We start from the raw sequence: 14,049 nt of genomic DNA, 5'->3' as shown, positions 1-14,049 counted from the left end.
TTTTGTTCTTTGTTAGGGGGAAAGAGTCCTTCCGTTCAATAATAACGTCAACTCGTTAATCTCCCCGAAATGTGTCACCAATTGTCATTCAAATTTCACGAACGTTTTTAATGCTCGCACATTACAAGAATCAAAAAAGAAAAAAAGAAAAAAAAAGAGCACATGTAAAACTGGGCATTTAACTCGTTCAAATAAAAGCCAATTGTCTAACAATACCTGAGTACAACAGCAGCAACTGGTGGTCTCCCCTGTGCACCCTGACGAGATGAGTGCGAATGGAGAAAAGCCGGCACGTGGAGCCTCGATCTCGGATAAAGAGGTCCATGGGGAACCAAAAGAGTGAGATACTCGTCCGTTTTTAGTTCTTTATAATCCTCTCGATTTGGCGTTAGGGTCACGCTGCCTAAAGGCGTGACCGGTTGTATTTGCACCCTCGGCTGACAGAATAACGATGAACTCGAATCAAGTACATGAGGCAGTGCTCCGTCTTCATTGTTCCTTGGCTCGAGGACCGAATAGGAAAGTTGAACTATTCGTGGCAGTGTTTTTGGTACTTTGATTCGACCCGAGGCATCTGGTGGTGGTAATGGTGGCCACCAATTTGCTGGAATTGTTATTTGCGCGAGGCAAACGCCATCTTCACCATCGGGACTGCAGGCGGCTGTTAATGGTCCATTTTTATTCGTCGACGATGATGATGATGAGGAGGAGGACGATGAGGATGATGACGAGTCCTTTGATGTTGTCGAGCTCAACCTGCTGCTACCACCGTTTAAAGAAGCGTGCAGCACGACGCAGACTCTTTGATGACGACCCAGAAGCAATTGTCTTCTACCGGTTGACTCGCTTCCCGCATGGAACAATACCCTGGACAGAGAAGAAGAGTTCTTTATTTTCAGCCCGAGATCAAGATTATGCAGTATGCACTTTGTTGCCCTATTGTTTCATTTTTCTCGCTCACTCACTCTCTCATTTTTTAATCTTTCGCAAACTTTAATACTGAAAGATGAAATTTTCAATACGAAAATCCATTATCATTCCTTCATGAAAAAAGACATTTTTAAAAAAGATAAAATTTTCTTTTCATCAAGAATCGATAAAAATCTTTTTTCAAAACAAAATTTTATTTTATCTTTTCCTGATATTTTTCAGATTACCAGAAAAAATTTTGAATTCTTCCCTTATTTTAAAGAATATTCTGATTCAATACAAAAATGATTAGATACTCAAAAAAATTCTCTAATACATTTATTTACGAATTTCTTCAATTGTAAAATTATTCAAAAGCAACAATAACTTAAATAAATAATTAATAGGTATTTAAATAAATATTTAATTATTATTATTTTTCGATAGAAATTAAAATTCTTCAAAAGATTCAAAAATTCAAGCCGTTTGAAAATCAAATATAAGAATATTGTTCCTATAACTTCTTCAGAATTATTTCCGTCATTTCAATTAAATTATTATTTGCTAGAATTTTTAACTAAAATCTATCTTTAAATCAATTATTTTTTATGACACAATTTTTTTTTTTAGAATTTTCAAAAGCATTTGTTTATAATTCAATTTTACGAAATAGAAGGAAAACTTTTTGGAAAAAAAAAATGAATTCTTCAAAATTGTTATTTAAACGTATGAAAAATTCAGATTTTCCAAATATTTTAATTTTAAACCATTTCAAAATTCAATTATTTCTAAAAATTCATGCTATGATTATTATATATAATAATCGTCGTGATTCCAGATTTCCGGATCTCTGTCCACACTTGAAGTTAGTTACAGTTATTCTTTTGTTTTTTATACGTTTTGATAGAAAATAGAAATATACATATACATTATAATAATCGTAAGTTTCCTTTCCGTTAGCAAATTATCTGCATTCATCTGCATTCTTTCCTCTCTTTTATGGGATTTAGCTTCATTATTTTTGTGCTTTTGCAAAAAACTTTACTTATTAAATTGTCTCGACTCTTTGGTAAAAAATCTAAAATTATCAAAAATTCAAAAAATTTCGAAAAAAATGTTTTTCTTAAAATTCAACATTTTTTCCTCTCTTTTATAGGATTTGGCTTTATTATTTTTGTGCTTTTGGAAAATACTTTACTTATTTAATAGTTCGACTCTTTAGTAAAAAATATAAAATTATCGAAAATTATCAAAAATTCAAAAATCCGAATTTCTTAAAATTTAACATTCTTTCCTCTCTTTTATGGGATTTAGCTTCATTATTTTTGTGCTTTTGGAAAATACTTTACATATTAAATTGTCTCGACTCTTTGGTAACAAATCTAAAATTATCGAAAATTATCAAAAATTCAAAAATCCGAATTTCTTAAAATTCAACATTTTTTCCTCTCTTTTATAGGATTTAGCTTCATTATTTTTGTGCTTTTGGAAAATACTTTACTTATTAAATTGTCTCGACTCTTTGGTAAAAAATCTAAAATTATCGAAAATTATCAAAAATTCAAAAATCCGAATTTCTTAAAATTTAACATTCTTTCCTCTCTTTTATGGGATTTAGCTTCATTATTTTTGTGCTTTTGCAAAAAACTTTACTTATTAAATTGTCTCGACTCTTTGGTAAAAAATCTAAAATTATCAAAAATTCAAAAAATTTCGAAAAAAATGTTTTTCTTAAAATTCAACATTTTTTCTTCTTTTTTATGGGATTTAGCTTCATTATTTTTGTGCTTTTGGAAAATACTTTACTTATTAAATTGTCTCGACTCTTTGGAAAAAAATAAAAAATTATCAAAAATCCGAAAAATTGAATTTCTTAAAATTCAACATTTTTTTTCTCTTTTATACCATTTAGCTTTATTATTATTTGAATTTTTATTCAAGAGAAAAAATGGAAAACTGAAAAAATTTAGAATTTTTTAAAAATTACAGGCCTTTTCCATGATTTCCCTGATTTCCAGAAGCCTTTTAAAAATTCCATACCATTTCCATGATTTCCATGATTTCGTGATTCTGTACGAACCCTGCTTTTGTCTGACTTTCTTCTAAATTATCGAATTCAGTGATTTCTGGGGTGAATTTGGTTAAGTTGTAAAATGATTAATTTCTATTTGAATTCGTTTTTTTTGAATGTAGAAAATCTGATGTTAATTTAATTCTTTTTTCGTTATGCACGGCAAAAAGTATTTAGCTGGATGAACTACAGATTTCACTTTAGTAGCGAAATTTTTCAGTGCTTCAATTAATACTTTCGTTATTCTAGAGAAACTTATCGCTATTTCAAGTAAAACATTTTTCAGTGTGTAATAATTATTATTTCTTTAAAAAGTATTTAATTTAAAATGGCTTTATAAAATAAGCAATGCAAAAGATGACCCAGATACTAATTGTAATTGTTCTAGCCATAGTTTAAGTCTAGTAATGTAAATTCTATTTAAATTGAGACCATTGAGTGAAATTATTTGAATTTTAGTTAGTTAAATCTCTTTGTTCTTTGGTAAAAAATCTAAAATTATCAAAAATTCGAAAAAATTCAAAAATCCGATTTTCTTAAAATTCAACATTTTTTCTTCTTTTTTATGGGATTTAGCTTCATTATTTTTGTGCTTTTGGAAAATACTTTACTTATTAAATTGTCTCGACTCTTTGGTAAAAAATGTGAAATTATCGAAAATTATCAAAAATTCAAAAATCCGAATTTCTTAAAATTCAACATTTTTTCCTCTCTTTTATAGGATTTAGCTTTATTATTTTTGTGCTTTTGGAAAATACTTTACTTATTAAATTGTCTCGACTCTTTGGTAAAAAATGTGAAATTATCGAAAATTATCAAAAATTCAAAAATCCGAATTTTTTCAAATTCAACATTTTTTCCTCTCTTTTATAGAATTTAGCTTCATTATTTTTGTGCTTTTGGAAAATACTTTACTTATTTAATAGTCTCGACTCTTTGGTAAAAAATCTAAAATTATCAAAAATTCGAAAAAATTCAAAAATCCGATTTTCTTAAAATTCAACATTTTTTCCTCTCTTTTATGGGAATTAGCTTCATTATTTTTGTGCTTTTGGAAAATACTTTACTTATTAAATTGTCTCGACTCTTTGGTAAAAAATCTAAAATTATCAAAAATTCGAAAAATTTCAAAAATCCGATTTTCTTAAAATTCAACATTTTTTCTTCTCTTTTATGGGATTTAGCTTCATTATTTTTGTGCTTTTGGAAAATACTTTACTTATTAAATTGTCTCGACTCTTTGGTAAGAAATGTGAAATTATCGAAAATTATCAAAAATTCAAAAATCCGAATTTCTTAAAATTCAACATTTTTTCCTCTCTTTTATAGAATTTAGCTTCATTATTTTTGTGCTTTTGGAAAATACTTTACTTATTAAATTGTCTCGACTCTTTAGTAAAAAATCTCAAATTATCAAAAATTATTAAAAATTATTAAAAATCCGAAAAACTGAATTTCTTAAAATTCAACATTTTTTTTCTCTTTTATACCATTTAGCTTTATTATTATTTGAATTTTTATTCAAGAGAAAAAATGGAAAACTGAAAAAATTTAGAATTTTTTAAAAATTACAGGCCTTTTCCATGATTTCCCTGATTTCCAGAAGCCTTTTAAAAATTCCATACCATTTCCATGATTTCCATGATTTCGTGATTCTGTAGGAACCCTGCTTTTGTCTGACTTTCTTCTAAATTATCGAATTCAGTGATTTCTGGGGTGAATTTGGTTAAGTTGTAAAATGATTAATTTCTATTTGAATTCGTTTTTTTTAATGTAGAAAATCTGATGTTAATTTAATTCTTTTTTCGTTATGCACGGCAAAAAATATTTAGCTGGATGAAGTACAGATTTCACTTTAGTAGCGAAATTATTTAGTGCTTCAATTAATACTTTCGTTATTCTAGAGAAACTTATCGCTATTTTAAGTAAAACTTTTTTCAGTGTGTAATAATTATTATTTCTTTAAAAAGTATTTAATTTAAAATGGCTTTATAAAATAAGCAATGCAAAAGATGACCCAGATACTAATTGTAATTGTTCTAGCCATAGTTTAAGTCTAGTAATGTAAATTCTATTTAAATTGAGACTATTGAGTGAAATTATTTGAATTTTAGTTAGTTAAATCTCTTTGTTAGGTTATAATAATTATTTCTTTAAAATTTTTTAAATTGTTTAAATAAGCAGCCCCATACAACATTCCCGCGCGCTTGCGCGCGGATAGTTTGGCTAGTGCTTTTAATATTTTTCGAAGAATTCAATTAAAATTGCATTAAAAATAATTGAAATTTCGAGCTGAAATTTATTATTTAGAAAATAATTGAATGTTTGTGTAGAATTTTATCAAATTTTTTTTTAATTAATTGAATTCTTATAGAAAATGTTATTAGAAACAGATTAAAAATCATAGAATTGAGTAAAATTTTTGAAAATAATTGAATTTCGATATAGAATTTTGCTATTTATAAAGATAATTGAAAATCTTAACGAGAATTTAAAAATTTTTTTGAAAATAATTCAATTTTTGCGCAGAATTTTATTATTTTTGAAAATAATTGAAATTATAGAATTTCGAAAAAGATTTTTGCTATTTATTAAAATTTAAAATAATTGAAAATCTTGACGAGAATTATTAAAATTTTTTGAAAGAAATAATTGAATTTCTAGGAAGAATCTCTTTATTTTTAAAAATAACTAAAATTTTGTGAAAAAGTTTATTCAAATTATTGGAAATTATAAAACGGGAATTTTAAAAAAATGATTGAAAATAATTGAATGACGATGAAGAATTTTTCTATTTATAAAAATAATTGAGAATCTAGGCGAAAATTAAAAAATTTTTTTTTAAATAATTGTATTTATACGAAGAATATTTTTATTTTTGAAAATAATTGAATTCTTGTGACGAATATTGATATTTTTGAAAATAATTAAAAATTAATTGAAAATTTTTTGAAAAAAATAATTGAATTCGTACGAAGAATTTGATTATTTGAAATAGAAATAGAAATTTTGTCAAAAAGTTTATTTAAATTAGTGGAAATTATTTAATTTCAAAAAAGATTTTTGCTATTTATAAAAAGAATTAAAAATCTTGACGAGAATTTAAAAAAAAATGATTGAAAATAATTGAATGTCGGCGAAGAATTTTGCTTTTCATAAATATAATTGAAAATCTTGAAGAAAATTAAAAAAAAAATTTCAAATAATTGAATTTATACGAAGAATATTTTTATTTTTGAAAATAATTGTATTCTTGTGGTGAATATTGTTATTTTTGAAAAAAATTGAAATAATTGAAAATTTTTAAAATTTTTTGAAAATAATTGAATTTCTATGAAGAATTTTATTATTTTTTTATACAATTGAAAGTTTTAAAAAGTTTATTAAAAGTATTGAAAATTATTGAATTGCGAAAAAGATTTTAGCTATTTATAAAAATAATTGGATATCTTGACGAGAATATTAATAAAATGATTAATAATAATTAAATGTCGGCGAATTATTTTGCTGTTTATAAAGATAATTGAAAATCTTGACGAGAATTTTTAAAAATTTTCGAAAATAATTGAATTTCTACGAAGAATTTTACTACTTTAGAAAATAATTGAAATCTTGTGACGAATATTGTTATTTACGAATACAATTTAATTTTGCAAAAAATTTTAATAAAATTCCTGAAAATAATTGAATTTCTGGGACGAATTTTGATGAATAATTTTGAAGCAAAATTATCCATTAAATAATTTATTCACAATAATTTCTTGATAGCTCTTCAAGAATTAAATTATTTAAAATAAATTATTGTCAAAACTAAAAAAAATTTAATACTTTGTATTAAAATTCTCGGTAATTTAAAAGTTTTAAGGCAAATCAAAAAAGGTCACCAAAATTTTGAATTTTAATTTAATTTGTTTCCAGTTCTTTTAATAAAATTTCCTGACTTTTCTCTGAATTCCATGACCTGTGGCAACCCAGTATCATCACTAAAATCCTTAAATAAAAAAAGTGTTTGAATACAAAACTTTATTTCCAATTTCGAAACAAACGAAGTGCAGAAATTCTTCATGAATCAATATTGTCGTGTGAGAGAATAAAATATTAAAGAAGCTTTTAGTCAATTTTTAATGGAAAAGTTATTTAAAGTACCAAAAAAAGAGGAAAAAAATAGGGAATAAGAAAACGAGAAGATTTATCATCGCGACCAATAAGAATAAGAAGAGAATCCAAAAGGGAATTCTCGGTGAAACGAGAAGATTGGTGAAATTTCAGTGACTTGAAGTATCTCGCAGAGTATTAGAAAAATTCAGAAAAGTAGGTGTTACTGGCTGGATCGATAAGTCTAAAAGCACTTGCATCTCTCAGATTTAGGGCAACCGTATATCGTAAAATACGTAATAACATGGAACATGTTATGATTCTCAAAGGTACAATCGGATTCTCAGTTTTTTTCCAATAAAAATGTTACTTTACGAAAAAATATTTGTATATATTATACATATATATATATAAATATAATATCAGAATTTTTATCCATTCACATAATTATAAAAGCACTCAAATAAATTAAATTTGCCTTCTAACATACACAATGAAACATTCTCTCTTATTTTTTTCAATTTATTATCTTTTGAAATTAGAGCAAGGTTTCAAAAAAATGAAAAAGTACACAAAAAAAAGAAAGAAAGAATACGATAAAAATACAAAAGAAAATTGTAGATAAATCTCGAAAAGCATAAGGTGAAATACATTACCAATAAAAATCGCAGAAATGAAAATGAAATGTAAATATAAAAATAGAATAAATTCTGGGGAATAAAAATTTTAGACTCTAATAATTTAAAACTTTATAGGGTTGCCACAAAAATTTCATCTCTCTAAAAAAGATTAAAATAGTTCAAAATAAAATTAGTTATACTATGTCAAACTTTCCTCGATTATTTTCAAAAAATTCAATAAAATTCTTTAAAAAATTCAATTATTCTTACAGCAATTTTAGAAAATTGCAAATATTAAAAAAAAATTAACTATTTATAAATAATCAATTATCTTTAAAAATAGAATGAAAAGCTTTAAAAAATTAATCTAGCGAACTTCTCTCGATTACTTACAAAAAATTTCAATACTTTTTCTAAAAAAATTCAATTGTATTTAATAAAATTTTGGAAACTTCAATTTTACTTTTAGATTTTCAAAAATTCTTTTGGACACCAAACATTTAATTTTTTGTAGTAATTCTAGGAGTTTGTTGTTTTTTCAGTTTTATTGAAAAATTCCCTAACTTTTCCCTGATTTCTCCGATCAATTTAATTTTTCCTGTCTTTTCCCTGAATTCCCTGATTTTCCCGACTTGTGTCAACCCTGTAAAGATGAAGAAACAAAACATTGAAAATTTAAAACACTTCCACCTCGACGATAAGTTAAAAAAATCGAAAAACTAAAACATCGAAATTTCTGTTTTAAATAATTTTGAATTTCATGTTTTAAATATAAATTTTTCCATTGTATCGAAATTTGCTTAAGATAGAACATTTTTTATTGGTTCTCAATATAAAAAATAACAGAAATTCGATAATTATTGAAAATTTCATAAAATACATAAATTCTGATAATTAAAATTAAATTAAATTAAAAATCCAAATTTAGATTGACATTATTTTGAATTTACGAATGAAATTATCAATTACCAGACAATTTATTTTAAATTTAAATAAACTATGTATTTCATGTTTTAAATAATTTCATTTTCAATTATATGTAATTTTTTCCATAAAACAGAAATTTTGATAATTAAAAATTTGATATTATAAAAACTATATTTAATTTGAGAATTTTATTTCACATTATTTAAAAGTTAGTATTTTCATTAAAACAAAATTTTTATTTTGAATTTTTACGTGCGTGAAGTTTACACCTTTTTATGATCAGTGATGAAATAGAAAAAATATTTTTTATGTAAAAAACAATAATTTTTGTTTACGAATTTTTATTCTTTTTATGTTTTCAATAAAAAAAAATTGTAAACATTTTTTAAGACAAAAATTTGAATAGAAAAATATTCTTTTCTACTAAAGTTTAATTATAAATGTTGTGAACTTCACCAACTGGAACTTTTGAATTAAATTATCAATTTTCAATTATTAATCAACTTATTTTCAGTCCAAATAAATTATTTAATGTTTCAAATAATTTTATTTTTAATTACATATAATTTTTTCCATATCGGAACCAAATGTGCTTAAAATGGAAAATTTTTCGATGAATCTCAATATACGTAAATTAATAGAAATTCGATAATTATTAAAAATAACATAAAATGGAAATTTTTATAATTAAAAATTTGACTTCATAAAAATCTACATTTAATTTAAGAATTTTATTTCACATTATTTAAAAGTTAGTATTTCTATTCAAACAAAATTTTTATTTTAAATCCAAATAAATTATATTATATTTCAAATAATTTTACTTTCATTAAATACAATAAATTTTTTCCAAAGCGGAAAAAAAGTTGATTATCAATCAATTTATTTTGAATTCAAATAAATTATTCTATATTTCAAATAATTTTATTTTCAATTAAGTATAATTTTTTTCATATCGGAACCAAATTTGCATAAAATAGAAAATTTCTGATTTAATTTTAATACCAAAATTAATAGAAATTCATCAGATTAAAAATTCGATTTCATGAAAATCTAGTTGGATTGAAATTTCTCATATTGGAAGAAAAATTACTGTAGATAAAAAAATTCCTCAAAAATAGAAATTCGATCTCATAAATTATGAAAATTCAAACAAAATGTATTTATATTTATGCGTCTAAATGCGATAAACTGAAAAGTATGTAATTTTTCATTCGTATAGAAATATTTAAAGGAAGTACAAAAAAAATACAAAAACACGAAGAAAACACAAAGAGAAAAGATACAAAATAAGAAAAAAACGAAATAAACAAAAAGAAAGAACAAACGAAAAAGAAACAACAAAAAAAAAGAAAATAAAATGATAAATGGCAAAATAATAATACAGTATCGGATCGCCAAAGACAAAAAAAAAAAAATACGTAGAGAGAGAAAGATAGGAATTGATTAAAATAACTTGTTTTGTGAAAAATTGATTATACCTGAGGACCGGTGAATCACGTGCAACTGTGTTGCTCACCAGGTGAGCTGACATATCCAAATGCCTCGTTCCAAGTTCCTGGGCGTCTAACAATGCCCGGCTCATCGCCAGCGATGATGTGGTTGTATTATTTGGTCCTCTCCTTGGATCTGGTAACGGAAGTGTATCGAGGGGATCCGGTACGATGTATCTGGCCGGAACAGTTTGTTTTGTACTGAAAGGGCCGTAGGTCGCTCTCACTGAAACCGGTTCGCTTGTCTGGAAGACAGTGAATTTGTCGATGGATAAAATTGAACCTGGAGGCGACGCCGCCGTTACCGTTGATATTGGCGTCATCGTTTCTTGTCGCGACGTCGACGGATAATACTGTCTCGGCGAATGTTTCAGAAAAAATCCACCATCCTTATTTTCAAAATGCACATCAACCGAGGCCGCAACATCTGAAATTAAATCAAAATTCATTAGTATTACTATTAATACAATAAAATATTCATTAACATAAAATCAATTTTTTTTTTTGAATTAATTAAATCAATTTTGCTTTTTGATTTTAATTATTCAATTTGAATAATAAAGAAATTTCAATTATTCAATTTGAATAATAAATAAATTTTAATTATTCAATTTGAATAATAAAGAAATTTTAATTATTCAATTTGAATAATAAAGAAATTTTAATTATTCAATTTAAATCGTTTCTATTTTGAATTATAAATAAAGTTAAATTAAGGTAATTTAATTATAATTAAATATTTATCAGTGAAATGAATTTTCGATTTTTGTCCAAGTTTTTTTTAAAGTAGTTTGGATAATAAAATAAATTCGAGTAATTATTGAGAGACTTATTTAATGGAATATGGTCGAGTGTTGATTTTCAGCAATTATAATGAAGATGTCTTGTTTATTATCGCGACTCTCTCTCGCACAATTTCAAGATGTTTAATGTGATCTTGTTTGCAGTTCTGCACAGAGAATCGTAAGTACGCACTTAAAGACCATACGTAACACATAAGTTGACTCACAGTGAGATGAGAATTCAAGTGGTTCAGGTCAAAGTGGCACTAGTTTTAATGAACCAAAGTTTCGAAAATTTTTCCTGATTCTTCGAAAAGGTGGTCGATCTACAAACATAATATTCAGTTATATAAATATTTTTCAAATATTATTAATCTTTAATATGGATTTTTAAATATTTTTTTTAATCTTTTATTTAATTTTTATTAATTTCCATTTTTTTTATTTTTATTTATTTACTTATTTATATTTTAAATATGCTTTTAAATTTTTATATTTTTATATTTTTATACTTTTATATTTTCATATTTTCAATTTTTGTATTTTTAAATTTTTATACTTTTATATTTTCATATTTTCAATTTTTGTATTTTATATTTTCATATTTTTATATTTTCATATTTTTGTATTTCATATTTTTACATTTTTACATTTTTAAATTTGTTATATTTTTACATTTTTTATTTATACTCTTTTATATTTTAAATATCTCCTTGAAAGTACACCTTTAAAAAATTATTTAAAAAAAAAACTCTCCTCGAAAAACTCCATAAAAAATAATATTCACATTAGAAAATTGAATTTCCAAAGTATTCTCAATATTTGCATTTCATTTTGAAAATTAGTTCCGCGAGAATGTTTGCAGCATCGCATCTGGAAAATGTTTACTCTATATCTAAAATGAAGTGTATTATAAAATAATATTAAAAAAAATAATTGAAAAAAACTAGTTACTTTTTTTTCTCATTGCCTTAATTAAAAAGGATAACATTCGTTTGGCAGAAAAAAAGTGAGAAAAAAATGTTTATTAAAAGTTTAGCAATCGCCTGAGAAGAAAAGGATTGTAATTAAAAGTTAGTAGAGTGTTGAAACAATATTTTTAAAATGTTCGCACCTTTTTGAAAAAAATATTATTTTCCAATACACGGGAACAATGAGACATAAATATAGTTTGAGACTGTATAAAAATAATAATAATAGTTAAAGGAATTAGAAAAATTATTTTTAAAATTTTGCAATCAATCACAATGAATACTTTAATCTTTGGAAATTATCCAAAAAGATCAATCATTTAAATACCGCTTTATTTATATTTTTGTTTTTTAATATTTAAATTAGAGATTTAGTATTTATTTTAGTATTTTTCAGTAATTTAATGTATTCTTTAGTATATTCTAATATTTTTGAGTATTTTTCAGTAATTTAATGTATTTTTTAGTATTTTCTAATATTTTTTTAGTGTTTTTTTAATATTTTCAGTGTTTTCTACTAATTTCCTGTATTTTTTAGTGTTTTACAGAATTTTAAATAATTTTTAGTAGTTTTTTAAACCATTTTTTAGTACTATTTAATATTTTTTTGTTTTTTAAAATATTTTTTAGTATTTTCCAGTATTTTATAGTATTCTTCAGTATTGTTTTGAATATTTTAAGATTTTTCGGTATTTCAAACTATTTTTAAGCATTTTTTAAATAATTTTTTAGAATGTTTTAATATTTTTTATTATTTTTCAGTATTTAAAGTATTTTTCAGTAATTTCTACTTTTTTCCAGTATATTTTAGTGTTTAACAGTATTTTAAATAATTTTTAAATATTTTTCAATATTTTAAAGTATTTTTCAGTAGGTTTACGAATTTTTAAAAAATTTTCAGAATTTCAAACTATTTTTTAGTATTTTTTTTACATTTTTCAATATTTTCCAGTATTTTAAAATATTTTTAAACATTTTTTTTTAGAATTTTTAGGTATGTTTTAGTTGAAAAAACTTTTTTTAGTACTCTTCAGTATTCTAAATAATTTTTAAGTATTTTTTAATAATTTTTACATTTTAAAAAGTTTCTTTTAGTATTTTTTAATATTTTCCAGTATTTTTTAGAATTTTTTCTGTATTTTAAAGATATTTTAGTATTTTCAAGTATCTTAAAGTATTATTTTGTAGTTTTTAAAATTTTTAAAGATTTTTCAATATTTTAAAACATTTTTTAATAACATTTTTTTTCAATTTTTTAATATTTTTTAGTTTAAAAAACTGTCTTAGTACTCTTTAGCATTCTAAATAATTTTTTAGTATTTTTAAATAATTTTTTAGATTAAAAAATTTTTCTTTTTAGTATTTTCTACTATTTTCCAGTATTTTTTTTTAGAATTTTACTGTATTTTAAATATGTTTAGTATTTTCAAGTATTTTACAGTATTATTCTGTAGTTTTTTCAATTTTTGAAGATTTTTCAGTTTTTTAAATGTTTTTTAGTGTTTTTTTTTACATTTTTCAATATTTTTCAGTATTTTAAAACATTTTTTCCAATTTTTTTTAAATATTTTTTAGTTTACAAAATTTTTTTAGTACTCTTCAGCATTCTAAATAACATTTTAGTATTTTTTTACCATTTTCCAGTAGTTTTTAAAATTTTACTGTATTTTAAAGTATTTTTAAAACATTTTTTAGTTTTTTAAAGCAGTTTTTAGTATTGTTCAGTATTTTAAAGTAATTTTTAACACTTTTTAAACACTTTTTTAGTATTTTTAAATATTTTTTAAGATTTTTAGTTTAAAAATTTTTTTCTGTATTTTTCAATATTTAAAAATAATTTTTAGTATTGTCTACTATTTTTCAGTATCTTTAGTATTTTATTGTATTTAAGGGGATTTGAATCTTTATGACCTTACATTTTAAAAAATTGCTACGTGACGTCATAAAGGTTTAAATGTTCCTAATTAATTTTTAGTAATTTTGTTAGTATTTTAAAGTATTTTTTAGTATTTTGAAGTATTTTTTACTATTTTTTAGTAGTTCAAAGTATTTTTTAGTATTTTTAAAGATTTTTCTGTATTTCCTACCATTTCTTAATATTTTTCAGTATTTTACAGTATTGTTAAGTATTTTTTAGTATTTATCAGTATTTTAAAGTATCTTTTAGTATGTAAATTAGAA

At 23.2% G+C, this 14,049-nt stretch overlaps 1 protein-coding gene across 2 annotated transcripts in view; it reads right to left on the bottom strand.

Annotated features, from left to right (window-relative positions):
* Positions 1-14,049, bottom strand: part of LOC122511673 (transmembrane protein 132E) — a 114,630-nt gene that overhangs the window by 27,420 nt on the left and 73,161 nt on the right. For both annotated transcript variants that reach the window (XM_043627077.1, XM_043627078.1), the window contains exons 2-3: positions 10,104-10,542; positions 217-867 (exon numbers count right to left, since the gene is read on the bottom strand). In XM_043627077.1, coding sequence (XP_043483012.1) covers positions 217-867; positions 10,104-10,542 — 1,090 coding nt within the window. The remainder of the gene's footprint in view (positions 1-216; positions 868-10,103; positions 10,543-14,049) is intronic.

The sequence above is a fragment of the Leptopilina heterotoma genome, unplaced genomic scaffold, assembly GCF_015476425.1.
Source record: "Leptopilina heterotoma isolate Lh14 unplaced genomic scaffold, ASM1547642v1 Lhet_89, whole genome shotgun sequence".
In the NCBI taxonomy this organism is placed as follows: Eukaryota; Metazoa; Arthropoda; class Insecta; order Hymenoptera; family Figitidae; genus Leptopilina; species Leptopilina heterotoma.
This window is presented reverse-complemented; position numbering and strand designations above follow the sequence as displayed.